Raw genomic sequence first — 27,522 nt, forward strand, 5'->3', positions numbered from 1 at the left:
AGCCGGCTCCCGCCTCTCCAGCAGCTTTGAGGCTCGGGGAGGAGGGGCCGCTCCCTTCTCCTCAACCTCCTCGCTTTGGGCAGTTTTCCTACTAGCATATCCGATTTTCTGTTTTCAAACATACCACATTTCTTTTATTAGTGAGGACAAACGAGTTAGCAAGAGAAAAAAAAGTTAAAATTTTCAGCTGAGGAAGTGACGTCACTGAACAAGTCTCCATTATGGAGAATTAGCTGGGCTGGGTCGGTCCGAGTTAACTCTGGGAAGCAGAAGGGACTGGTGTGGGCGCCCGTGCCGTCCCCGGGGTCACACTGTCGGAGTCCCCACTAAACGTGTGAGGAGCAGCAAGCACTTTTCCTCTGTATCTACCTGATTGGGGGCTCTCAATGAATAATGATTATCACATCATCAAAAAGCTAATGGCAGAAATAATGATGATCTTAATCTTGCCAAATATTTTGAAGTAACATAAGAACACAACTGCTCCGAACTGTTCTGATAACACACTCCGCAGTGCTTGTGGGTATCTGTGTGTTCTTAGGGGATCCAGCTTCTGAGTGTTCTTTCCAATCACCGAGTCTTGTGTGCAGACTTCTGGGGGTGACTGCGGCAGGACCACCTGCTGCTAAGGAAAGAAATCAGAACCAGAGTATGGAAGTGAAATCAAACCATCTCTTCAGTGGGAAAATCGGTGTTGCCCTTTGGGCACTGATTGTCCTTGGTTTAGCTTTCATTATCAGAAATCCTGGCAAGATATTCATAGCATTTAAGATTTTCAGAGTCCGGATCTGAAAATGTAAAAACAGCACCATCTCTTCCTGGCGCGGCATGCTTTGTGTCCCAGAACACAGCCGGGTCTGGGAGTGTTGTTTTCATGTTCTCATTAGGGTGAGCTTGTCACCCATACAGACCAAGAAAACCAGACAACTGAAACCCAAACATCATGTGCTTTAGAAAACTAGTATTTCTTAATTTAAAAAGCCACAGTATATGAGTGTCCCTTGCAAATCAGGTAAGTTTTGCTCCCACTGTCCTGTTGCCCGATCCCCTTTCACCTGAGGGTGCAGGACTGCGAGGGTACCAGGGTGGTGCTTTGCTGGCTCTTCTCACCGTGCACACTGTGTTCACACGCGTGTGCTGGGGACACAATGGCTGGCACCTGCAGCAGGGCCCCTTTGCTGGCTGGTGAGAAGAATGAGGTGAGTCATCGTCACTGCCGGTCCTGAGCTCCCTCAGCCTCTCTTGGCCTCTCCCTTCAGGCTTCTCCCAGAGGTGCTGTGTGCTCCCACACTGCCATTCACAGTCTTTGCATGAAGCCCTCTGGTGACACGTGGGTGAGCCACACGTGGAAGCCTGAGCTCTGCCGGGTCCAGAGCACACACCCGTGTGGGGGCCGGGAAACAGCCCGAGGCGCACATCTTAGTGTTCCTGCCCGTGTGGCCCCTTCTAGAGGACCTGCTGTGACCTGGTCCTGCACCAGGCACTGACGGACTGGGTGGGGACCTGCAATGTTACCAGGAAGGTCAGCAGCCCCGGGCTCCGGCACCAGGACTCACCCTGGACTGTGCCGCTGTCTGTGCCCCGGCACCAGCACTGTAGGTGCTCACGGCCCAAGTGTAGGGCCCAGTAGTCGGACCACGAGCCCAGATTGTGGCTGAACCCCCTTGTCATCCACTCAGAGGTCTGTAGTACCTGGCTACAGTGTGACCTGCCGTTTGTCACAGTCTGGCGCAAACACCCCCCAAGCTCCACGTGCCCTGTCAGGCCAAGGTGGCCTATGGGTCTGGGTGGGAAGGATGCAAGCTGCTTCCTTCATTCCTCCATGACTGGACGCGAGCCCATTACCTTCACAGGGAGCCACACCTGGGCCCTTCCTTATCCTCATTTGAGACCAGGCCTCACTAAGTCGCTAGTCGCCCAGGTTGGGCTGGAAATTGGGGTCCTGCTTCAGCCGTCCAGAGGGCTGGGATCACAGTGTTGTCCAGCACCACACCTGCTCTCAGTGAGGCAGTGAGGGCCTCGTCTCAACAGGGAAGGGCACAGGGCAGGTGGTGTGGCCATCTGCCTGGGACCTGACCAGGAACCCCGGCCCCAAACACACACAGAGCCCCCAACACAAGGTGCAGGGCCCCCGTGTGCGGTTGGGACAGCGGGGGCCTAGGACAGTGGCACAGGAAGGTCACAGCCCATTCCCCCTCGGGATGCAAGCTTGTTGGGTCAGTGGGACCAGTCGGCTCCCTGGGTAACTGGGCCTTGCTCCGTTTCAGGGCGGGCCAAAGTGGGAGGCTCCCTGGGGCCAGACACAAGACACACACAGATGCCAGGGAAACCTCAAGCTCGTTCCTGCTCTCCCGGCAAGCAGAGGACATACACACAGAGGACACACACACAGTCCCAGCTTTCACGGGACTCGCACGACCAGTGACCGGATGGACATGGAGACGGAAACACCAGCCTTGCCGGCCATCGCTAGGCTCTAGGATCCCAGCTTAACACAGGGCGACGGAGAACTCAGACAAGCGACTCAGCTCTGTGCGTTAAGTGTCCTTGTCTGTGAAATGGGACGCATAGTAGTTGAGTGTCAGGCACAGAATGAGTTATGTGTCAGGTATCTGCTGTGTATCCAGGCTCTGGTACAGATGTTACAGAAAATAAAAGGAATGAAACGGGTCTCGTCTTCACGGACGGGGTGGACACAGAGCAGGACAGGAGAGCAGCCCGAGAGTGGGAAGTTCCACTGACAACATAAGGCATCTCGTGCAAGGTGCAATGCGGACGATGGTCCAGTGTGGGGAACACGTGGTGGAGGGTGGGAGGGGGAGGGGAGGCGAGGATGAGGTTCCGAGGTTCCGCCGCCGAGGCTGGAGTTGGGGGTGGCAGAGGAACGAGAGGAGGTCTAACAGCAGGTACAGTGGAGACAGGGCATCGCACGGCGGACTGGGTGTCTGTGCCTGCCGCGCAGGTAGTGTGAACCGGCACAGTCTCCCGCACTCATCTGCACGTGTGTCTGGCGTCTGTTCACGTTCTTACTGCCAGGTCACAGTTCCCTTCAGAGCTGATTTACTGAGCCATGTGTGGAGCAGTTACCCGGCCGGAAACACCATTCTGGGCGCTTCACACATCCACAGCCCTGCTGACCCCCAGCTGCCTACTGGGGAATATCATGCATGACAGGTGAGCCTTCACCAGGCTCCTGATCAAAAGGCCAACGTGCTTCATTCTCAGAAATACACTGGGCAGGTGACGAACACCTGCAATCCCAGCACTCAGGAGGCTGAGGCAGACGGATCTGTGAATTCAAGACTGGCCTGGGCTACACAGGGAGACCCTGTCTCAGAAACAAAACCAAAACAAAAGGAAAAAAAACAAAGAAAAAAATCCCAGAAAAATAAATGAATAAATGACATTAAAAAAGGAGACAGACCAGTGGAGGTCACAGGCTAACTCCCACTTCCGTTGGTGTATCAGGGTGTGTGTTGTGTATTTTATATATTTATATGTTATATATGTATTACTTCAATCATGTTTAATTTTCTATATCTCTCAAATAGTCTTTAAATCATGCAAAGGAATGGGTGCATGCACTTCCCAAGTGCTGGGATCACGTACTCACCATGATCACGTTTGCCTGAGTGCTGCGAGATCTGTTCACATCCGAGCTCCTCACCCAAGGAGGCGGGTGAGACCCCCACTCCCACGCTGAACACCCGAGGTGCCGATTAGGCGGGCCTGGGCCTAATCCTGGATTCTGCGTCTTGCCCGTGCCTACAGAAGTTGGGGACCCTAGGTGAGTGTGACCCGAGACCCTCTTCTTCTTGAGAAGCAGAGTGGAGAGGAAAGAGTGGAGAGGAAAAGGAAAGTAACAAAACCGTGCAGGTGACAGCCTGGTCAGCGTCTCTGCGCTGTGCTTGGCTCACGGCTCTTCTGCCCAGGAGTCTCCATTTCCGGGGAGGGACGCCGGGCCCTGCCCCTCCGCTAGCTCTGCTGTGATTTACCTCCTGCCTTGCACACTGCTCCTCAGATAAGCAGGCTTGTGAAGCCGCTCAGTGGGCTGCAGTTGTGGACAGTTCCCCAGCAGCGACCACACAGTACCTCCATTTTGAGCTTTTCCTTCATCTCGCGGCTGCGGGAGCACTGTACCTACTTCAGCTGCAGCCAGGAGGACGCAGCCTGCACCGAATCCCACTCTGCAGTTTCTCTTCCTGTCTCTGGTGCCGGAAGTCCCGCCCCTTCCTCTTCTATCGCGAGAATTCCCTGGGGCAGAAGGAGAGCAGGCCAAGGTCGAAGCAGAAAGGAACTCGGAGCGAAACTCAGGAGGGCCGCTCAGCAATTGTCCAACTGAAGAGAGCGGAGGCCCTGGCCTTGCACTGCCAAACTGCTTTGTGACGAGGCAGAGCCTTCATCGGGACGCTGGCCTGGTCCCTGACCTGGGGGCCACAGGGGCCGCCCGAGCCGAGCCTGGCAGTCCTGTGGGTTAATCCGTACACGCAGACACAGGGCTCTTGGGTGGGAGGTCGGCCATCCACCAGCCACTGGCTCAGCCCTGGTCTCTAACTGCCTCACTGAAGAGGCTGCCAGAGGATGTGTGGCTTCCTACAGGGGCTCCCCAGCCTCTCCCACCAGGTTGAGTTGGGAGGGGACAGGACCGCCCTTCTGAGAGCGCTGCCCACCTACAGGGACTGCGCTCCTTCAATCTCATCTTCTTGGGACACAGGGCATTCTTGAAGTTAACTTCACACGTTTATTTAATTAAACAACATCACATCACTGTGAAATGGAGCCGTCGCCTTCTCTGAGGAGGACCTGGTCAACACCAGACACACTCCTTGCTCGGTCTTGCCATTACTTCTTGGAGTATGCTGGTGTTGGAGTCCCCATGCTCAGGACTGTCTGCGATGCCCTCTCTCTCTTTCCCTGTTGCAGGAAGTGTGGGCGGACACCGGCCTTTCACTCCGCACTGCCCTCTGAGACAGCGTTCTTGCTGACACACGTGACAAGCCATGTCCCTGAGGCCCCTCCAAGGACAGGTTCCTCTTGTGGAATAGCTGGGCTAGATTGTCTATCGTGCCAAAGCTCTCCACTCTGTGTTGTCAAAACGCTCGGCGAAGGATGTGTGCCAAGTTTGAAATCCCATTATGAGAAGTGAGAGAGGAAGTAGAACATTCAGGAAGGTCAGCCTCACCACCAGACGAGGGCCCTCACTCCCCATGCATCTGGATGAACCAGCGCTAGGTGGTGACTTCGCTACTTGATGGGGCCCTTCCCTTTCTCGTCTTGTATTGCCACACTTTGTCTTTTTTTTTTTTTTTTCCAAACATTTATTTGGGAAAATATTTTCTGGGCAACCTCCTCACAGTCTATTCACAAAACGTGCCTCAGGGGGCGCTGTGTCTGGGAGTCTGCCCCCAGCAAGCAACGTTGCCTTCCACCTTGAAGGCCCAGGTCCCACTGCCATTCTTGTTTCTAAAGAGCTTACTGCTGCTCCTTATCAACTCAGCCTCCTAGTGAAATTTAGAATCTTTTGTGTAGAAGTTTAAAACGGTGAACACGGTATGGGAGTCTTTAAATCACAGGATCCCGAGGTAGACACTAACGTTCCCAGAACACCATCTGTGTGGTAAGAACAGAGTGATGTCCTTTCTGGGTGCCATTAGAACCCCCCCCACGAGAACGCTGTCATCTCTTTTGGCCAAAAAAGAAGTTGGAACGGGAAAGGGGTGAGGTAATTTGCATGGGGGTGCACAACAAACAAACAGCCCCCCGACCTAAAAGCAGCAGACACCACTCTGCTCTTTCCTGACGGTGCGGCCAGCCCTCACCTAGGGAAGCAGGCCACATGTGAAGCGCGAACCCTGCCCAGTGGCTGTGCGGAAAGGAGTCTGGTGATCCCACCCTTTCTGCACCCAGCTGCGAGTCAGATTCCGCTGGATTCAGTGCCATGTGCTTTAGGGCCTTTGCTGCTGTTTTGAAGTCACGCCGTTACCTACTTGTGTGGGGGTGGGTATATAATATTTTGTTGCTGTTAGGTTTTTCTTCCACCTAGAAATTTAGGTGGATTCTCATGCGTCCACAAATGCTGATGTCCTTGCTTTTCAGGGACAGGTGGTAATATCTTCTCCAGAAAGGAAAATGGTGTCTGGTTCCTACCAATCTCTGTTAATTGTATTTTCCTTTTTCTTCTGCTGTTGCTGTGATTTGGGGATTGTAAGACAGTAAATAGAAGAGGGTGAAGACAGGCAAAGGCTTCTTCCTAATTTAACATTTCTAAATTATTATCAAGAAAGAACATTTTGGATACTTTTGCTGGACAGCTTTGCTGGAACTATTAGAGTAAGGAAGTCTTTTATCTGAGAGTATGTTGTTTTCTTGAATGGGTATTCACTTTTATAATTTTTTCTTTTCTCCAGTGAGATTATGGTTTACTTTTTCCTCTCTTCACATATTATTATGGGCATTGTCAAATTGTCTCCACATCCCAGAGAAGAGGTAAATGCCACGCAGCAATGAAATCATATAATTACTGCCAAATTTGTTTTTTAACTAACCAACTATTATTTTATTTTCTCAGTTAGATTGTTTCATGCCTAGTATTTCTGGTAGTCATCCAGATGCCTTTAAAAACTACTCTTAAGCTACTGCTGCCCACTATGAGTTAGGACTGCGTACACTCCAAGCAATAAGTCACCGTGAGCTTTGCTTCCACCGCGGCCAGTGTGCTCCCGTTTTTTTGTATTTTATTTCCTTCTATAAGTCTCATAAGACTCTGTTATTATTTTTGCTTTAAACAGGAAATACCTTTTATGTTTTCCTTCCCAGTCACCCCTTTTCTTTTTCTACAGGGCCCTGCTACTTCCTGGGATTTTTGCGGGGGGCACAGAGAAGGTTCTTCAATATTTTTGTAGTGTAAAATCTGACAGAAGCAAACACTCTCAGATTTGTTGTTCTGTGAGCACCCATGTTTCCCCCTTAGGTTTAGAGCAATATTTTCCCCAAGAACGACGCTCAATGAGCTTCCTGTATCACACCACTGTCCTTGCTCATCTGTGCGTGTGGCCTCTGGGGGAGGCATCCTCTCTGCCTGCACAGCTGCTTTAATGTTTTTGCCTTATTTTGGTAAAGGGGCGAAGAGCACTTTGCTTTGAGTTTCTAAATCTTCTCAGTTTCTTGCCTCTCTGAGCTGGTGCTTGTCTTCCTTCAGAAAGTTCTAGGTTATCATTTTTAAAAATCGCTTCTCTTCTGTTCTTTTTAAATCCACACAAGGTTCACATGTTTCTGATGCTGCCCTCCTCGATTTCTATTTTTTCTCTCTTTCAGGTTAGGCTCTATGTTGTGGCTTTATTTGAAGTCTTAAAAGTTCTGTGTTCTGCTTGAGCTTTTAAATTAATTGCACTTTTTAAACTATCAGGTTGTAGTTCTCAGATATTAGAATGAGTATTTTATAAGTTTTGCTTACCCTAAACCACTCATTTACGTTATCCTTTGCTCACCGAATATGGTGATTTTGAAGTCCATTTGTTAATAATAACATTGGTGTTATGCATTGATCTGTTTCCAGTATCTATTTTATCCCTTGGTTCCTTGATGCCTCTGGCCTTTTGAATAATTATTTTTCAATATGTGCAGAAGTTTAATGCCTGATACATTGCAGAGACACTGGTTTCTGTTATTATGCTTTTAAAAATGTTGCATTTGGCTTTGGTTTTTCCCCTAAATATGTCTTCTTATTTTTATGCATGGTTTTTCCATATATGTGCATAGCTGACTATGGGATGGAGCCACATTTTAGTTGCCAATTTCCAGTTTTATTACAATTTACCTTCTATCTGGAAATGAAGATATTGACCTAACTTAAAATAGCGACTAGGCACTAATACTCTCAAATTCTACCTAAAGTCCAGTCTTCTACCTAAAGTCCAGTCTTCTCCCCTAAGCTACACTCTTGTAAATCCAACTGCCTTCTCCACTTCTCCACTGAGATGTCTGAAAAACACCCTAATTTAAGTGTCTTAAAGCAGTCTGTCAAAATTTATCCCTAAACCTTCTTTTTCCACAGAATTGCTCATCCTGGCACATTATAACTTTAATTTGTTCAAAATAAGATGAATCTGCCCCTCCTTTACTCCAAACATAACAAAAAAATTGCCACTTTTCCCATTAGACTATATTCAGACTTGAATAATGTTCCCACCATGCCCCACTACTCATCTGCCATTTCTGGCTTGGATCGTTGCAGCAGCTCCCTGCCGACCTCTTAGCCCTCCACGAGACTGTGTGGTCCAAGAGGAAAACGACCGTTTTAAAAATTATTAGCAGCCCTTTGTGAATGCTACATTCCATGAGTAACAATTCTAATAAAATATATAGCATTTATAAAAACATCATATACAAAGAGATACAGCTAAGGTTTCATTCTCTTATCAAAAATTCCTGACATCTTATTGAAGGATAATATTTGAAGGCACCTAAACAACTTGCGGGCATAAATGTTTATCAGTTGGAGAAGGCAAAACCACCATTGTATCAATTACCCGGAGTTGATGCATGGATTTACTCCATTCCTAATAAAAGTGTCAACACACACACGTGCACATGTGTGTATATATGTGAGAGAGAGAGAGGGAGAGAGAGACTTGGCAACTTTGACTTCATACTACTTCCATAAATTGATTTATCGTGCTTTTTGAATATATAACTATAAAGTAAAACAATATTTGTTTAGGAGGTGAGACAGAAATAAGAATTCACGGTAGCCGGAATGGGTGAGCACACACACCAGACACATGCTAACTATGAAAGAGAAGACAGATGAATAGATCTACACTGAAATTAAATCTTTCAGTTTAATCAAAGGGAACTGCTTAATAATTAAAAATAAGAGAAAGAGAGAAGGCAAATATCTACCAGAGGGCCTGTATCCAGAATATATAGAAAGATCTGTACTGATTAAAATGGAAGAGGCAATAAATAACAAATGAATCAAGAGACTTTCAGAAAGCACCAGGTGAAAATAGTACAACGGCCAGCAAAGTCTTTAAAAAGATGATTCATCATCGTATTTGAAAAAAAAAAGCCACACTGGGTATGGTGGTACACATCTGTAATCCCAGCACTAGGGAGGCTGAGGCAGGAGGATCACTGTGAGTTTGCAGCCAGCCTGGGCTACATATGAGTTCGGAGCCAGCCTGAACTACATAGTGAGAACCTGTCTCAATAAATAACTAAATAAAGCCACAGCGAGTTGCCAGGGTGCCCATGGAGTGGTGCTATCGAAGAGACTGCTGGGGATGCGCACAGGGTCTAGGGTCCCCACCCAACTCTGCCAGCTGCGCGTGTGTGCACTCGGCCTGCACACAGGGGAGAGTGACTCCAGCAGCATGAGCAGTGGGCAGCCCTGAGGACAAGGCAGTCAGCACCAAGGAGAGAGGGTTCTTCTGGCCCACTGCTCTGGGGCTGCAGTTCGACAGGGTCTCCTCGCAGATGCACTCCAGTGACCTGAAACTCGCAGAAGCCTGGCTTCTAAGGCTCCACTCCTCCCTGTCGCTTACCCTGAAGGCCAGCCCTTAGTGCCCCCTGGAGAGCACCGTCCAGCCGGGGCCCCCACCGCAGAGTGGATGAATGCTCACGTTGGTCTGTGAGAGAGCAACAAAATGATACATGTGCAGGCGTGCCGCACGACAGGGTCCAGACAGTTTTGCGTAACAACCCAGGCCTCGCACAGTGCACCCTGTGGCACTGCACTGGGCTCCGATTCTCTGGCACCGGCGCGGAGACCAGCCCTGCTGAGCTAATCTCTCACCGGCCCCATGGCTACTCACTGTCTCCCTCTTCCTCGCTCTGGGCCCGGAAGCTACAGAGGGTCCTGCAGGAGTGTGTTCTGCTCTGCCTGCGCCCTCAGCCGCTTTGCCCTGAGCCCACCCGTCCTCCCCCACCTCTGCCTGTTGTGTGTCCTGACATGCTGTGGGGCTGCAGCACAACCTCCCATGGCAGGGACTATCCGTCTACTGAGGACTACATTTTCTGAATTCAGAAGGGCTCAGAACAGTAGTTGGAGCTCAACAAATATTTGCCACAGAGTACACAGTTGTCCTCAGGCCTTTCTGCCCATTGAATGTGCACATTACATGTCCTCATGTGGACACCTGCTCCCGCCTTCCTGGCCCCCAGCCTTCCTTCTCCACCTGTGCCTCAGGCCCAGTGTGGTGCACACACAGCATCACGTGAGTGTGCCCGCTCCCTTCTCTCCCGGGCTCAGGTCTCTCTAGCTGGTATTTCCGCTTTGGTGCACATGACCCACACTGCAAATGTAAAGTGTTCATGCACAGAAGCAAAACTGCACCTGTGTCCTGTGCTGTCTCTTCACATAAGACCTGATGTGACCGCTGAGCCTGGAGGCAGGCTGCAGACCACTCCTATGGGGCCCACGCACATCACCCCCAGTTCTGTCTGTTTAGCAGATTATAATAAAGTCTCCAGCAGAGCAGAGCCATGTGCCCAGGAGCCCTGGTGAGGTGTTTATGACTCGTTCCGGGGCATTAGCAGGTTCTGCTCAAATGTGCACTGAGCCGTGTTTCCGCACATTTCATGAAGAATTAAAAATCGAATCTACACTTTTCATGCACAAGGGTTTGTGTGTGATTCTGTTAACAAAGACAAGTGGCCTGGTCTGCCAACCCATCCAGAGCTCAGGGGTCCCCACAACAGCTGGTTCACAGCCTGGGCTGCACACAGGGCATTTGATTCACCTATGAGAAAGTGACATGTCATAGAAGTTCTGGCAGATTGTGGACAAAGGCGGATTTTCACAGTAACCTAAAGACAGGGTCTCGAAGACATTAAACTGGTGATTTTCTGCAGCCTGCCCTCAACCCCGAGGACTGCTTGCTCAGGGAACATATATCGAGGGCTGACCGTGGTGACACCTGTCGGAGTGGAGCTGAGCTTCTCTCCCAGTCCTGGCCTGTCCTTTCTCAGAGGTGCTGGCCTCTGCTGTCGTTGGAGCAGGAAAGGGACGGAGATGTCCCTCCCAAGCAGGGCTGGGCATTTTCTCAGAGCCGGACACAGCACAGTGAGAAAACTTATTCATCCTTGAAGGGAATTTGAGAGAGAACTCATACAAGAAGGGAAGCCTGAACTCTGAATGTGGCGAACGAAAGAGCAGAGCAAACGTCGTCATAATCATCGTCATTGTAGTCTTGCACTGTGAGAAACAGCAGGAGGGACTCCTGACTGGTCTCCAGCTGTGCTCTTGTCTCAGTTTGGGAGACTGAAAAAGAAGCACTTTCCTGACACAGAGGTGTGCTGGCCCCATCCCGCAGCCTCAGTGTCAGGGTCTGAGAAACAGCAGTGCAGGGGAGTGTGGCCTCAGTGGGCTGAGCTGCCCTGGACAGGAGGCCGATTAGGTCCCTTGCCTAGCTCACAGCAGGACAACCTCAAAGTCTCCACACAGGGCTCCTGGAGGGTGGTTTGCCAGCTCCCAGGAGGCTGCTTTCTGCCCACTGTGCTCCCATTGCCCACTCCCTGAGTGACTGGACCCCAGCTCATGGCGGAAAGCGAAGTCACTGGAGCGCTCAGGTCGGGAGGAGGCAGAAGCAGAGCCCTGTGTGAAGAGCCACCTGTTGGGGGCACTGCCAGCCTCACTCTGCTCCTGTCACTAGAGCCCCAGACTGCAGCCTGTGTCCTGTCCTCCAGGCAGCCCTGTCACTGAGCTGCACTGACTGACCTGAAGCGGGGAAGTCTTGGGAGGTGGGGCGGGGACCCTGTGGTGACACAGGCTGAGCTGGCTGCTGGCTGTGTGCAGGTGCAGCAAGAGCAGGGCCTTCTGTGCTCAAGGGATGGAGTCACCTATGGGCAGGTAACGGTGCAACGCGGGCGACTGCCTCATGGAAACCTGTGCAATTCACCCAGAACTTAAGAATGGGGAAACGAGGAGCGCAGTCCTGGGTTTCTCCACTACCTCCCCACGGAGCTTCCAGGGGACCTTCAAAAGGGATCGTGTAGCACCAGGACTCCTTTTGGGGGCACCCAATGCAGGTTCAGCACTGTGGTCTCAGCTGATCTCCCCTCGAAGCCAGGAGAAGCGAACTCCTCACGTCAGGAAGTGGCTCTTGTGCCTTCAAGAGCCCCCCTGGTCTGCTGGGGGCCCTGCAGCCTCTCATTCTGTGTTCCCTGCCTTTGGGGACAAAGTAGGGCCTGAGGACAGGCAGCAGAAGTGGCAGCTGCTGCAGTGGCAGTGGGCTCACCCTGGCTATTTGGGTGGGGCAGCAAGTGGTTTACCCCCGCTTGGTGAGTATGGTTTAGCAGAAATAAACGCGGTGCCCACGGTGATAAGTTCAGCTACCCCGGTGCACATGCAGGGGCCTGCGGCGAGACTGGGAACTGATTTGAGGGGAAACCAGCACTTGGTTCAGGCAGCGTATTCCTGGGTCCTTCCTGGGAAACTTGGGCCATGTCTTGGTGATGTTCCTGCATGCTAGAAAGAGGGACAGAAGGAGGGAGGATGAGGGCCGAGAAGGGAGGAAGGAGAGTGCTGAGGAGTGCTGGGAGGACGCAGGGAGGAGAGGAGGGGGTTGTTCCAGCTAGAGATTTAACAAGTTTCTTCTTCCTGTTTTAATAGTAAATAGAGCAAAGCACCATGACAGTTGTTCCTTTTAAAATGAAATTATTAGGCAGTGAATTGCACAGCTTGCGGAGCAAATAAAACAAACAAACAAGAGATTATTTCGATTTTCCTCCTGGATGGTCTGTCTAAAGCACTGACTGCAATTTAAAGGCAGGACTCAGAAAGCAGCCGGTGTACAGAGAAAGAAGGCTGAACCTGGCGGGGGGTGGGGAGCTGTGTGGTCTCGGTGGTGGGTGGCGGGAAGGCGGGACCCACAGGATAGGTGTGGGCCGTGTGGGGTCATTGAGCTGTGGGCTGCGGTCCCTAGGTTCCAGCTTGGTGGCTTGCAGGGCCTGGGCCTACTCGCCCAACCTCTCCTTGGTCCTTGGGGACCTGGCTGCAGAAGGCCGAGCTGCAATGTACCTTCTCTCAGTATTTGCACCACAATGGACCCCGACCCCCAGAAAGGCCCACGCTGAACCAGACGTACCATGGCTGCGTGAGGTATTTAAGCTGCAGTCCTACCGGGAGGGCAGCGCACTGCCAGCCTCAGATGTAACAGCTCACATGTGGGTGCTGCTGCCACACAGGGGCCGCTGTCCACAGCAGTGAGGCCCATGTCATCTTCCAGGGAGGACAGGACAGAAAGGGTCACTCGCACGAGTCTGTGTGGGCATGCAGTGTAGTCCTGTCCAGGGAAGCCGAGGCTCTGGGAACACGGCTCAGGACACAACTACACCAGCAAGACCAGCATGTTCATTATTCTGATAGAACAAGCACTGTCAGTGCAAATCATCAATGGAAAGAACCAATCAACAGCAGCCTAAAACCATGCCTGGAAGTAGCACCGATGACGCCGGGGCAGCTGCCAGACGCTCAGCATCCCTGTGCAGGAGCCCCGTGGCCCAAGAAGAGATGTCCCTGCCCTTCTACTGATTTTAATTAAAGCAGGCTGAGGCTTTCTCACAACACACGATTGGTTATCACTCCAAGGAAAGAGTTGCTTGAAGTTGGCATGCTTTTATATGTGGGGAACGTGAACAGCCCAGATCAACATCTGCCAGAATGAATAAATGCACTCACCAAAGCTGCAGGAAACAAAATTAACATGCAAAACCCAGTTCTAGTCTTATACACTAATGGCAAATCATCTGAAAAAAATAAGACAATAATTCAATGAACAATAGCATCAAAAAAGATGAAAATGGTTAGGAATAAATCTAACCAAGGAGACAGAGTGCTTGTGCTCTAAAAACTTTGGATATTACTTGAAGACATTTAAAAAATGAAAAGACTTTCTCTGTTAGTGGATTAGACAACTTAAGATATTAATAAGCCATTAAAATAATGTATAGATTCAGTGCAATCTCTACCAAAATTCCAACAAGTTTCTCTATAGAAATAGAAATACAGTATCCATTCCAAAACTCAAATGGAACCTCAGGGGCCCAGAACAGTGAATATAATCTTGAGAAAGAATAAATTTGGAATTCTCACATTTCCTAATTTTGAAACTTACTATAAAGCCATAGCAATAAAACAGTATGGTATGCTGTATCACAAAGACTGACAAATCAGTAAATGGAATAGAGACCCTAAATTCAAATCCTTATGTAATGGTGAAGTGATTTCTGAAAGGGATGCTAAGAATACTTACTGCAAATACTCAGGCTTTTTAAATAATGGCCTTTGGAACACTGGATATCCATATCCAAAAATAAATGAGGAAAGTTGGACTTCTATCTTACACTATATACATAAATCAGATTATAAGGAATTAAATTCCTAAGAACAACACTAAAAAGTAAAATTTTGGTGGGGAAACATGAGAAAAGTTTCACAGCATTGGATTTGGCAATGATATCATGAACATGCATCCCCAAAACACAAGTAACAAAAGGAAAAAGGAAGATAAATCACACTCAGGGATCTTAGTTATTAAAATAAAAACTTCTGGGTATGGAAAGACATAATCAGCAGGGTAAAAAGTCATCCATGGAATGGGGAAAAATATTTCCAAAGCATATATTAATAAGGGGTTAATATCTAGCACAAATAAAGAACATCTACAATTCAACATCAAAATCAACAATTAAAACTGTGAAAGGACCCTCATAGACATTTCCCCAAAGATATACAAGTGGGCAACAACCACATAAGAAGGCAGCCAAGTCACTGCTTACTAAGCAACCGCAAGTCAAAACTACAATGAAATTCCACTTCACACTTATTAGGATAGTATTATTAAATAAAATTAGTCTAAATACTGGTGAGGATGTGGAGAGACTGCAGTCTCACGCAATAAGGGCGGGAATGTAAAAATAGCACCACCACTTGAAATAGGTTAACAGCTCCTCAAAAAGAAAAAAAAAAAAAAAAACTGAACCAGATAATTATCATGTGACCCAGAAATTGCACTTCTGGATATACACGTGAAAAGAAAGAGGCAACAATGTGTGTTTGCGTGTGTAGACAGCAGAAGTCACTATCCCATGGGACTTGGCAGGGAGGAATTTCTCCAGTTGCTTTCTCTCTCCTGGTTGGATACTTTGTTTCACTTCTTCACAGAACTGAAAGAGTTGGACAGCTGACTTTTACCTGAGAAAACAAAATGTTCTACCCAGCTTTGCTTCTGCACAAGGAAATGTCCGAGAGTTAAACCACCGCCACCGTCAATGTCAATGAATGAAAGCCCCAAACCCAAACTTGGGCTTTCTCCTGCGGTTTATAAAATGCGAACCCAACTTCGGAGAGGAGAGCCAAAAGGAAGACAACTCCTGTCCTGCAGCTGCTAGCCTTGTGGTGGAGAAGCAGTGAGGAAGAAAGAACTGGATTTCAGTCCCAGGGCAAACAAAAAATAGAGGCCAATTACAGCAAAACTGCACTTTTCACTGGGGCGCTTTCAAGATGAAGTAAGATAATGACCATGAAAACACTCAAAAGTCTCAAAGTGGTGCACAGTGACTGTTAATTTTATGACGAAATAACACATCTGGTCAAGAGATGACAGCCCAGGGTACTCTTCTCTCTCCTAGATTCTCCCAACAACAAGGCAGCCTGAATTTGTCTGGGGCATGCAGGTGACACTGTCCTCTGAGATGCCCGTTGTGCTCCACTGTGCTCCAGCCCATGATGTTTTGGGTTTCGTGTGTGTGTAGATGGGGGATTCACTGTAACATAACGCTCAAAACACTTCTCAGCCCTGTGGTGGTTTCTGCTTTGGTCCCTTTGCTTTCTGTTGTATGCTGAAGGTGTTCACACTGTTTCAGGGACAGCAGAGTCCCTCTCCTCCTGGCACACACAGAGAAAGCTGCTGTGCTCTCCTGGCCAGACCCTCAGCCTGAGCTCCTCCTGGGGTTCGGGTTCGTTTGGGGTCTTCCCATGGGAACTGAACTTGGCCCCTGCCCCCACCCCCCAAGGCTGACTGGTGAGAAGAGAGGGACTGGGAAGCCGGTCCCCAACATACCCGGGCTCCGAACAGTGGAAAGCCAGTGTTATCTACTGCACTCCGATCAAGATATTTTTTTAAAGTGGGTGACACTGTTTTGAGGGAGAAAGTGTAGAAAGACTTAGGTGGTAATTGCTGTACTATCTCAACTGTTTACCTCTTTGGTCACTAGAAAAGTCATCTTTGGAGTGCCTGACCATGACAGAAAGAAGGAACGTCCCCGGAATAACCCCACTAGCAGCTGAACGTTTCTGTTATCTGCCCCAGTACAAAGTCAAGTTTCTTGTTGCTGCGTAGGGCCTGCAGGTCGTACAATGCCATTTTCCATGAAAGAAATATTATTTCTGTTTCTTAGAGAATTAGCCACTGATTTGCAGGCCATTTCAAGTAAACACAGAATCTCTTTTCCGAGCCTTTGTAAAGAATGGGTCAACTGTTAACAGTTGTTCGGGGATTTACAGGAAACACTTTTCATTGTCAAGGCGACGAGCCCTTGGGGGACCAGGTGGCCCACTTTCCCACACACTGAGGGACTCCTGAGCTGTAGGACAGTCTGCCAAAGCCGGCCGGACGGTTCTGGGAAAACCGAGGCCGTTGTCACCCACATGCTATGTGGCTTCATGACACCTTAAAGCAGCGCTTCACAGTGCATTTATTTCTAAGGACCAGAGTCCGGCTCCAGTTGGCCAGCAGAAGGATTTGCCTGTGAAATTTGTTGTCTAGAACACTGTCCAGTCGAGGTTGTGAGTACTGAAACCCCCTGGAGCCCTACGGATGTGCCAGTCCTGGAGGCTAGGAGGTTCACAGGTGGGCGGGAGGGCATCTTCATGGAGGAAGGGCCTGGATGAGGTCACAGGCACTGCTGCCCTTCCACCTGCTCTGTGCCCCCCATGCAAGTCCACACCCTCCCACATGTGCCCGCGGTGCCCACTTTTTGTGGAAGTCCAGAGACCTGTGCATGGTTCCCTGGGATTCTGGGGTGGCCAGAAGGAATCCAAGGTGCACATGGGAGAAATCAGTGCCTCAGCCCAGATGCAGGCTATCTGAGGAAGAATCCTGGTCGCTATGACCTGTGTTCAGTAGAGACCCAAGGACAAGTCTGATGCCCATGCTACTCGCAGAATGGTGAGAACCAGAAGGAGCTGATGCTGGGTGACGAGCGGGTCTACTCTGCCCCGGGGGAGCAAGTCCAGTCCCTGCCATGCAGAAAGAGGCCTGGGCTGGGGGGCTACCGAGACCAGACGCGGACCAGAGCCGCCTTCCAGGGAGGGGCATCTGAAGGGAATCCCCGGGGATTAGGAACCAGAGAATCATGCAGGGGGAGGAAGGGAAGGACATTCCAGGGAGAGGGACCTGCCCAGGACCCAACGTGGGACAGGGGTCCTGGGGTGGGCAGACACAGGCAGGAGGCTGGGCCTCTAGTTTGTTCTCTGGCGGGCTCCGGGTGGAGGAGGGATGGCATTTGGTGGCTTTGACTCCAGGGCTGGGTGCATGGACGGCAGCAAATCACGAGGGACAGCTGCCTGCCTGATGCGGTAGTCAGAAGCCTGGCACTGTGTCTTCCGTGACACCCGGAGCCAGCAGATGGACTAAAATGGACACAACACAGTCTTTCTGGGGCCCCAAGGACAAGCCATGGTGCATCCTCCTTTGGGGGCCACCTTCCCTGGCTCACGTCCTCTCTCCTGATTTCAGCGATGGCTTGAAGAGTCCTTGTCCCCCTACAACACTCCGACCAGCCTCCCTTGCATCCTCCCCCACTCTGCTGTCCACCCTGCGGTGACCCTGGGCCCGCTAGGGCAGTCCTCGCTCCTGCCCCACCCCACGTCAGCTGCTCAGCAACCCTGATGTCACCCTCAACCTTCACTGAGCTTTGCCAGGTGCTGCCGCAGGAGGCGGTGCCATCCTCCCTGCCAGCATTGGGAGTGGATGGAGGCTTTTCCGGGAGTCGGGAGAATCCACAGCTTCCTGCGGATGTCCAAGCTTCTCGGGGGGCTTCCTCACCACGCTGAGCGCTCAGCATTCAAGGGTACCAGGGCAGCTCGAGGCTCAGACACCCAGCCCCTGGACATTTCCTTCTACAGAGCAGCAGCACTCCAGGCGCGCCCTCTCTCACCCAGGCTGTCTGTGCGGTCTCGTCCTGCCCAGATCAAGTGTCCTTGCCATGAGACAGCTCATCCTGTCATTTTCTTTGGAGCATTTGCGTAATTACTAAAAGCAAACCTATAAATAAATAGCAGCCCTGTGCATGTTGAGCTTAGCCTCACTGCAAAGCCCGCAGGAGGTCAGCTGGCAGGCAGCCCCTCGCTGTTGGACAGAGGTGACCATTGTCTGTGCGGGGCCCCAGGCACTGCAAACCCCGCCTCATTCACAGGATGCCTGAGTGGCCATTGAGCGTGGAAGGTGTTAATTTCGCCAGTTCCCTGGGTAAATATTTGCACTAGTCAGAGACAATAGAATCCTGTTGTATAACTCATGGCCTTTCTCACATTCCACCTGCTATCAGTGCCTTATCTACCCAGAGATGGGAACAATTCAGATAACAGCCAAACACAGGAATGTGCTGGTTAGAGAGTTACTGTGTTTCTGAATCAAGTGGCTCATGCTCTGGCTGTGTGACAGTGAGTGGGCATCCTCAGTGCCACGACCATCATGGCTCAAACACTCCAGCAAAAGCAGGGCCCCGGCGACTCAGAGACAACACGAGCAGGGCTGGAAGAGGCCCCGACCACCCTCCTATCAGACATCATCATGTTATTTAGCTTCTCCATAGCTCTGGCGTGCCAGATGTTACCCATAGCTTCCTTCTGAATCTTGACAAATCTGAGCGGACTGTAGACACTCAATCCACTTTCCATCTAGTGGGGATAAGTGAGAAAATGTCCTTGTCGAGGACCTATTTTTGGAAGGGTCTTGGATCTTATCGTCTTATTCCTGATACGGGAGCATAGCGTCGCTCTGATGTCTACAGATAAGTGGGGGTGAAGGCAACTCATCTCTGTGCCACTGAGCACAGCTGCATGGCTGGAAAGGGAAAACTGCAACCCTGCAGACTTAGCAGCCACTGGTCACTGTATCAGAATGTGTGTTCGCAAACCAACTGTTCGGCCCTGAGAGTTTTATGGTAAAAGTTCGTGTGCTTAAGGTAATCAGCTTTCGCGGCACACAGCCTGCAGTAATTTTGCTCCTGTCACCAACAGAGCCGGGGGACGGACGGCTGCCTGCCCGTAATGAAGCCCTCTGCCAGAGACAGCTGTCACCTCACCTGTGTGCCAGCCCATCTGAAGGCCAGAGAAATTCTCCAATTTAGCAAGCAAACTTAAGTCATTATTAGAAATGACAGGGAAACCTGATGAAATTGTACTTTCAATTGGAAAACAAAATTGCAATCAGACCAACATGATTTCCTCATGGCCCGACCATGCTAATGCCAGTCGAGACATGGGCAAATGTATTTAAAAGTCATAATGGAGCATTACCATGCGATCTCCTTTCACTGGCCCTTATTAATATAAAACTTCAATTTGCATGTAAATGCGGTCAACTTTCATATCATCAAAATACATGAGGCCCGGGAAAGTAATGAATTGAAGTTGGATGCAGCAATTACTGACGTTTATAAAGAATTTTAAAGAGGTATGTGCAGCCTAGGCTGAGAAAATGAGGAAATCAACAGGGAATATTGTCAATATAGCAGCTGGGGGAGTTGGAGTCAGTCCCAGGTGCTGGGTGGCAGAGGGTGATTAATCGAGAGGGATTGGGCCTCCTCTCACCTGCCAGGGCTGGGCCAGGCCCAAGGCAGGGACGCTGGCTGGGCCTCTGGCCCAAGAGCATCCTGGGTCAGGGGAGCCAGTATCTGTGAGCAGAGTGGAGCTGCGGTTCATGGGCTCCGTCCTGTTGGGGATGCCCTGTGGCTGACACACAGTTTAAGCTTTTCCAAGCCTCGGCAACGCGAGGCACCGCTGACAGCAGGCTGCACGTGGGCTTGGCCGCTGAATGGAGTTAGACTGCCCTGTTGTGCTGCAATGGCAATGTATAAATTGCCTGATTTTCTTTCAAACAAGGAATATTGGCTTCCCTGGTTGCCCAGCCGGCACTTGGATTACACAGCTTTTGCCCAAGGTTCGAGACTTAGTGAGTAGTGTTTGCCCTCTCTTCTGGTATAACTAGTTTTGATGGCTGGGAATAAAGGCAGAGGACATGCTGCCTGTACCTTTAGTATTGAGGCTGTTGGCTTTGGCAGAGGTGAAAAGTTGCCCGATGTAGTGTTGAAGCCACCACCACTGTTTCCTGGTACAGATTGTAAGCCAGTGCCACTGAAAACAGGAGAGGGTGAAGACTGCATGCTGGCCTTGAAGCAGCAAGTGAGAGAAACAAGGAAAAGAAAGCCTTATTTTATTGAAAACCCCGAAGATTGAAAGATACAGCGAAACATGCATGCAGACATACAGAGAAGATCGGACACCAGGTTGGAGAAGACTCCCAAGAGAGATGATGCCGTGGGAAAACGCAGAAAAGCAGGCCCAAAATCCAAAAGGGCAAAGGCAGAGCCTCTTCACTCATTAATGTTGCAGATGTGTTGAAAGAAATGGAGGAACTGGAAAGGAAAGGTTAGGGTGAGAAATCTGAGGAGGAAAATGAAGAGAAAGAAGGAAGCAAGGAGAAGAGTAAAGAAGGTGCTGAGGATGAGGACCGTGACGCAGAGCAGGGGGACTTCAACGAAGAGGAGCTGGAGGAAGAGGACTCATGAACTCACCTGTGTGGGTTGTGTGTCGGCACACAGTGACGGCAGTGTGTGTGAAGCAGCCCACTGACCGTGGTGCTTCTCTAAAGAGGTTCACAATTGTGCCTGAGTATTTGGACTAAGTGCATTTGGTTTGTTTCCGGTGAGGCAAGAGTACCCAGTTTACTTTTATTCCATTTTGCTGAACAAATACTCGTTTCCCAAATACACACAGCCGCTTTGAGGGTACCCACTGGTCACCTTGTGAACTGGTCTCTGAAACTGACATTCCTCTAAAACGCCTCTGCCGACTCTCTCACGTCTGCTGGTGGAGTTTGGAAAAGTTGGATTTGAACGTGCCTGCAGAGCTCTGTGTCTCTCCATCTATATATCCATATGTGAGCAAATCATTTTTCTTTAACTGCTGATCTTTCTAAAGATTATGAGTCACAGTGGATTCCTACAATGTAAAGGCTGACAGTACAGCACGTGGCTCACTTTAAAAACAAACTTGAAAGCTACTTTTTACTTTTGCGTGGAATGTATCACTACATTACAGCTACAGAGACTCACCTGAGCCCTCACAAAGGCAAATTTAAGAGATTGAAAGTTTTGTGATTACAAGCATACACCCAGGGAAGATGTCCCTGTGAGCTGGAACTTCACAGTTCACTCCTCAGTGTGAAGAGGGCTGCACCTTGGGTGAATAGAATGCTTGGGCTTGGGGCCACTTCAGACCATACCAGTGTGTGTGATCTCACTGTAGTAAGCCTGACACCTTCAAACAGGTGAGTTTGTGACCTTAGATTGAGACATCCTGTTGAATTTTGTACTTTATGTGAGCGTGGGGTAGGTTCCACTTGTGTCGGCTTCACAGCAGCAGCTAAGTGTGAGCTGTGCCTCACGGGCCTCTGTATGGCTGGATACGTAATAACGCAGAATGAACCCAGGTCACTTGGAACTAAGGTTAATCCTATTTTAATTCAAAAGCTAGCTTCCTTCCATTTTATATTTTGGGGAGAAAATACCTAGAAACCTCAGCCTCCATAGAACTAAAAATGCCAAAGATTAAAAAAAAACCCTCACATTGTATATTTCAAAAACAACTTACTGATGTCATACACCAAAATATATTTGTCTCTTTTGGAAGATATCACCCATTTGCCTGAGCACCACAGCCCTAAATTCTATTTCTACCTAGAATATTAAATGCAATCTTGAACCTGAACAGGCTTAAGTTTCCATGCCTTAGTTTCTCCACTTGTAAAGAGTTTCCTATAAAAGTTTTTTAAACACTAACTGGAATTTTACCTTCTATATACGTTCTCTTTGCTTATAAAAATGATCAGGTCTTAAATTTGGGTTCTTACCTTCTAATCAGTCATGGCTGTAACTGAGAACACAGTTTTAAGAACATGTTTTCCTTGTAAAATACATTGTTGTAATCAGACTTTCCTATTTTGTTATTTGTAGGGAAAACTTTATGGTGTCTTGTGTGACTTCGCAACTTGACTATCTCAGGAAAAAGATCTCTTTCAATGGCAATTCTTCCACAAATAATTCAAGATTGGTTAAAAGCCCATCTCATTAGTTTAGTGCTGCATTCTAATATGTGACTGTTTAAAGGAGCTTATAAAACTTTAACATTCTAAATTCAAAGTCTTCAAGCTGCAATCTACCAAGAATAGAAAGTTTTCAGTAATAATGGCAGAGCTGCCATTTGGGAATGACAATTAACTTAGTTGTTTTATTCTTCAGCGCCTTTGGTAGCAGAGCCAAATGCTACTGCTTGGTCTGTAGGAATCATGTCTCTGCACGCTTTCTTGCTTTCTTACAAGTCTGCCGATAACTCTGAATCAGGCAGATGCCCTGAAGGTACTCACTTTCCCCAGATTTCAATCCGCCATCACTGAAAGGTGCAGGGTGTAGGGCAGTTTGCCCTAGGAGATCCCACCCGCTATATTCTTTGCCCTTTTGGAAGCTCTTTTTATAATTTTAACGGATATTAATTATGAGGACAGGATCTGCAAGTTGTTTTACTGGCCAGCATAAAACTTCTGTTTCTGGCTGAAGACCTGAGACTGTGAAATTTCTCCATCACAAGGTAAACAGTAGTTTGCAGAGACAGTTTCTTCATATATAGAAAAGAATTTATTGGTGATATATCAAAACTGGTTGCTATAATGCTTTTTCTTTTGTATTTGTACATTAAATTCGTTAAAAGTGAAAAGAAGAAATATTTATCTGGATCGCACGTTTCATAAATCCTCCTCCATGTGGAGTGATTTGGGGGATTTTCTTTGCTATTTGTACAAACAAGTTAACAGGCAACATAATTTTAAACATGCCTGAGAGAAATCAATGCTGTGGTAGAAATACATCTGTAATTTTGGAATGTTTAATTGCAGGTAAAGCGGTGTCCAAGAGCCTCTTCAGGAGGCGCCGGCCGCACCTCCACAGGTACCAAAGGAGGCACAGGACCCCCGCACCAGGCTGAGGGAGGATGAGAGGCACTGCATTCCCGCTCCCGGCCAAGAGGCCACTGAACATGGGGGACAGTAGTCTTGCCGGACCTCAGCAGCCATCCCGACAGATGTCCAGTACGGCTGCTCCCGGTAACTGATCCAGGGAGACTTCTCACGCTGTTTGGAGGTCACCCCTGGCTGGGCACTGTGCCCCTTACAGCTTCCCAAGTCTCTGTCCTGGTGTCTCCACGACCATTTTCCTTCCTGTGGGCTTTCTGTCATGTCTTCTTTGTGACTGCGGAGAATGTGGTTGTCCGATCACTGTCAGGGCTTTACAGGGTACATTTGCACCCACAGACTTGCTGTCCTTAAAACCTGTGTTCTGATACTTGGTTCTAAATCCAGAGACAGAGTCCAAGAGCCTCCAGGGCTGGGAGCTGGAGCTCTGCACCAAGAGTACACTTGGTGACATGCTGCTGCACTTGTGCTGCTCAAGCGTTAGCATATTTAATAAAGTATTTAATAAAGGGACTTTGCTGCAGTCCCTGTCCTGGAGCTGTGGGAGGCAGGGAATGAAGTCAAAAGGTCCTTACAGAGCAGGGACGCTGAGCCAGGTCCCCCGAGCACCACCGTATGCCCCCACACCGGGACTCTCGACGGCCAAATCCATGAGACAGCATTTTCTGAGGGCTGAGTCCTCCTATTTGTGGTCTCCTTTCTGAGCTCTCTATCAGAGTGAGTTTTAACATGAAGATTTGTAAGTTGGGGCCCTGCTTTGGCCAGCAGAGAGGGGTCTATGGATATGGGGGCCATTGGCAATGCATGCTGGGACGTGAGGCCAGGAACCCTGAGAATGGGCTGCAGGCGATGGGTAGCAGTGAGAGGCTCTTGCACAGTGGCACTTTCTGTACGGAGGCTTTGCTTCCCATAAGACAGGCTGGGCAGCCAGGGGCAAGCGAGGCGGGGCGGAGGAGTATGCAGGAGGGGTGGGTGCTTGGGTCTAGCCACACAAGGGACCCCTCGGGAGAAAGCCTGCATCTGCTGGTGTCTGGAGAGGGCCTTCTGGATGTTTTGTGACAGGGCAGTGTCACACGCACACACAGAGTGAGCGCATGGGCTGGGGTCCCTGTGCCTTCCTTGCCTCTTCTACCCTAAGGTCCTCCGAAACCAGGAACACGAGACTTTAGAGGCCAAGTTTCCAACACATGAACCCCTGCAGACAGGAACATCACCCCAGCCCTCATGAGCCCTGAGGTCACAGCTGGCTCCGAGGACCACCCAGGCCTCTCCCCAGGTGGCACTGCCCTCACTTGTCTTTTACTTCAGCAAGGGTACGTGCCCCAGAAAAGGAAGCCACAAATGCCGTGGTGCCGTAGCTCCTCGGTCCTCGGTCTCTGCCTGCCTTCAGCAGTGCGGCGCCTCCTGCTTGCCTTGTTATATTTCACTTTTTGTCTTTCTCCATCAATGATCGTCCTACATAACTCAGGACTCACAAAATCTTTTCTGTTACACAGAAGAATTTGCAGCTGGTGTTGAAGATCAAACACCAGGGATCATACAGGAAAATCGAATCATTGGGATAAGGAGATCAAATTGGAAGATGACTGGAGTTCTGTAATTCTTTGCCTTCTTTGTTTAGAAAAACTAATTGTTAATATTAACTGAAAGGGATCACTCAATAAGTTGTACTGTTTTAAGGAAGTAAAAATATCTATTCTTCTTAGAATCTTTCTTTAGGTTTTCAAATTATGTGCATTTACAAAGTTTAAAACATTGAGAGCACTCGGGATGCAGCATTGTGTTTGATGTCTCAGTGGCGTCTCCAGGAGCCAAAGTTGTAGAACTCACCATGACTTCCACTGGCAAGAAGAGGGGGCACCTGCAGAGTGGACGCAGCACAGCAGGGCTATGGTGTGTTGTTGGGCACTGCCTGCGGCTCCCACCAGGGACACAGCACAGAGTATTCTAGGCTGGATGTGTTTGATGACGTCTTCCTACTGACAGTCTGGAGCCAGGCTGGTGGGCGTTGTGCTCCTTGTTGCTCCTTCCCTCCAATGGGGTACACAGTGTAGAGAGATTTTAGTGACCACTGCCATCCCTGAGCACCAGCCCAACACAGACCTGCATCTGGACCAGGAGCCTCCCCCCATGGTGTGCCATGCTGGCTCGCTCTGAGCTGATGAGTTCCGCTGGACCCCTGGCCAGGTTGGACTACTTCCTTTCCCTCACCACCTTAGCCTATGGCCCCAGATAAAGCATTTAAGTGTAGACCAGAAGGGAGAGGCAGGGATCACCAGGAGCAGAGCTCATGTGTCAAAATAAAACTCACCTCTTTTGACAGCCACAATTAGTTTTTGACTAATTATTCTACTTTTAGATTTTGACGTAGTCTGTTCAGATTATTTTCTATTTATTACTGTGACCTGTTTTTAGACTAGATAGATAGGTGGTGTATTGCTTAAACTTAATTTTGTCAACTTGATTTGCTTGGGAGTCACCCAAGAGACTAATAAAGTATACTCATGGGTGTGTCCAGTTGGTCATGGAGGCGTCACATTGCGTACTGTGTATGTCTAATGACCCCTTCCTGCCTGGTACTGTTTCCCTGATCAGCTTCTCAGTCACCAGGAATTAAGTGTCTTTGCTTTGCCATGTCTTCCACTGTGATGTTTGTGCCATGGAGCCAGCCAACCTTGGACTGAGTTTTCTCAAACCATGGTCTGAGTTAATTCCCTCTTCATTTATGTTGTGGGTGTCAGGTACTGTGTCTTAGTGGTGAGTAAGCTGACTAATACAGAAAGTTGGCTTTAGGAATGGGGCTTTTACAGTGACTATACCTAACCATGTGCTTTAGAAGTCCCTGGAACTGACTTGCAAGAGGTATTTGGAAAAGTTGGGAGAAGTGGGCTATAGGAGCCTTAAAATGTGTTAAGCACATGATGGGCAATTTCGGTGAGAGTTGAGAAGACCAGAATGTCAATGGGAATGTGGGCAGTAAAGGCCAGGCTCCGAAAGTTTCACATGAGAGTGAAGGTGTATTTGGAACTGGACTAGAGGCCATGCATGTTGCACCACGGGTAGAAAATAAACTTGTCTATATTTTGCCTAGGTAGGTCTGAAACTTTATGGGAGATTGAGTTTAAGGGCAACTCAGAGGAAATTTCACGGCAGCCCAACAACACTCAGGCTGTGTTATGGGACCAGTCAACCATAGACTGAATAGACTGAATCCCCTGAAACCATTAAATTAAACTTCTCCTGCCTTAAGTTGTGGTTGTTGGGTATTATGCCTCATTGATAGGAAAGATGACCAATAAAGATAGGTAGGCACAGAGAGAAATGGTCAAATGCGTGTGTGCATTTAAAATATCTTACAAGATCTTTACAAGGAAGACACCTGAAGATTGCCTGTTCCGATTTCCTCCTTTTCTAGATTGGGAAACAGAGATTCACTGAGCTATTTATATTTCCATTTTGTTTCCAAGAAAGCTTGGTTTTTAAGGATGGGTGCTATGAAGCTGTTTCCTGGTTTATCTGTGTCAGCTGCCTACAGAAAGGTTTACAGAGCTGTGCCTTGCTCACCCAGGGCAGCCTTTCTCATGCTGGGCTTGTACCAGAACAACCACAGAAGCCACAGTTTGAGAGAAAAACACCCTTGTCTAGGAGGCAGAATCTGTCATTTCTTTTTGTTTTCAGGTTTGTTAGTTTTATGAAAGGAAGCAACACGCTTCTGTTCTACAGCACATCTGCTTGGTAGATGCCGGGTCAGGGCATCATATGGCCCAGCTATAACACTGTTATATCCAGTTGCATCTGTGGGCCACATAGACCAGTGAGACATGTAGGTGACCATTAACACAGGGAGGACTGGGGTGATTAGACTCACCTCCGAGAAGGGTCTGCAAGGTGAATCCATCAGTCCAGGACTAGAAGCGTGGCCCATCCCTTGGCCAGTGCAGTCACTCAGGGCAAGCACCACCATGTGGCATGAAAGAATTCCACGCCACAGACCATGCCTGGTCCTGGCCACCTTGGAGTAGACTGGTTTCTGCTCTGGCAAGGCTATTTACACTGGTGCTTCCTCCCTAAGAACTCCAGGCTTTCATTTTCCTGAAAGAAAGGATTTTCTTGTCTTCCCTAGTTTTAATCACTCCTGCAGGGAGACTCTGGGGCACTGTAACTCTGTAGTCAGCTGAGAGAAAAGCAAAGAAAGGACCGGATGACTGTAAATGACTCTGTAAAGGGATATGCGTGGAAAGAAGAAATAGATTTACTCTATGGATGTCCT

General features: G+C 49.0%; 1 protein-coding gene and 1 pseudogene across 1 annotated transcript; one reads left to right on the top strand and one right to left on the bottom strand.

Moving 5' to 3' along the window:
• Nucleotides 1-239: 239 nt before the first annotated feature.
• On the bottom strand, nt 240-9,805 carry LOC104849897. The gene is made up of 5 exons (XM_010606557.1): nt 9,797-9,805; nt 4,093-4,375; nt 3,614-3,765; nt 1,056-1,182; nt 240-625 (listed from the first exon to the last, which is right to left on the bottom strand). Exons 1-5 carry the CDS (start codon nt 9,803-9,805, stop codon nt 441-443), a joined length of 756 nt encoding a protein of 251 aa, XP_010604859.1. The 3' UTR covers nt 240-440.
• A 10,416-nt stretch (nt 9,806-20,221) lies between these two features.
• LOC104849816 lies at nt 20,222-20,796 on the top strand (annotated as a pseudogene).
• The last annotated feature ends 6,726 nt before the right edge of the window (nt 20,797-27,522 follow it).

Source organism: Fukomys damarensis, unplaced genomic scaffold (assembly GCF_012274545.1).
Source record: "Fukomys damarensis isolate Sample0158 unplaced genomic scaffold, DMR_v1.0_HiC HiC_scaffold_1, whole genome shotgun sequence".
Lineage (NCBI taxonomy): Eukaryota > Metazoa > Chordata > Mammalia > Rodentia > Bathyergidae > Fukomys > Fukomys damarensis.

Excerpts from the sequence above, each read along its gene's own strand:
- LOC104849897 (XM_010606557.1), bottom strand. Across the intron at positions 3,766-4,092 it reads AGGAAAAGCTCAAAATGGAG|GCACGGGCAAGACGCAGAAT; the intron begins GTACTGTGTGGT and ends CAACTTCTGTAG. Across the intron at positions 1,183-3,613 it reads CTCAGGCAAACGTGATCATG|CCAGCAAAGGGGCCCTGCTG; the intron begins GTGAGTACGTGA and ends TCTTCTCACCAG.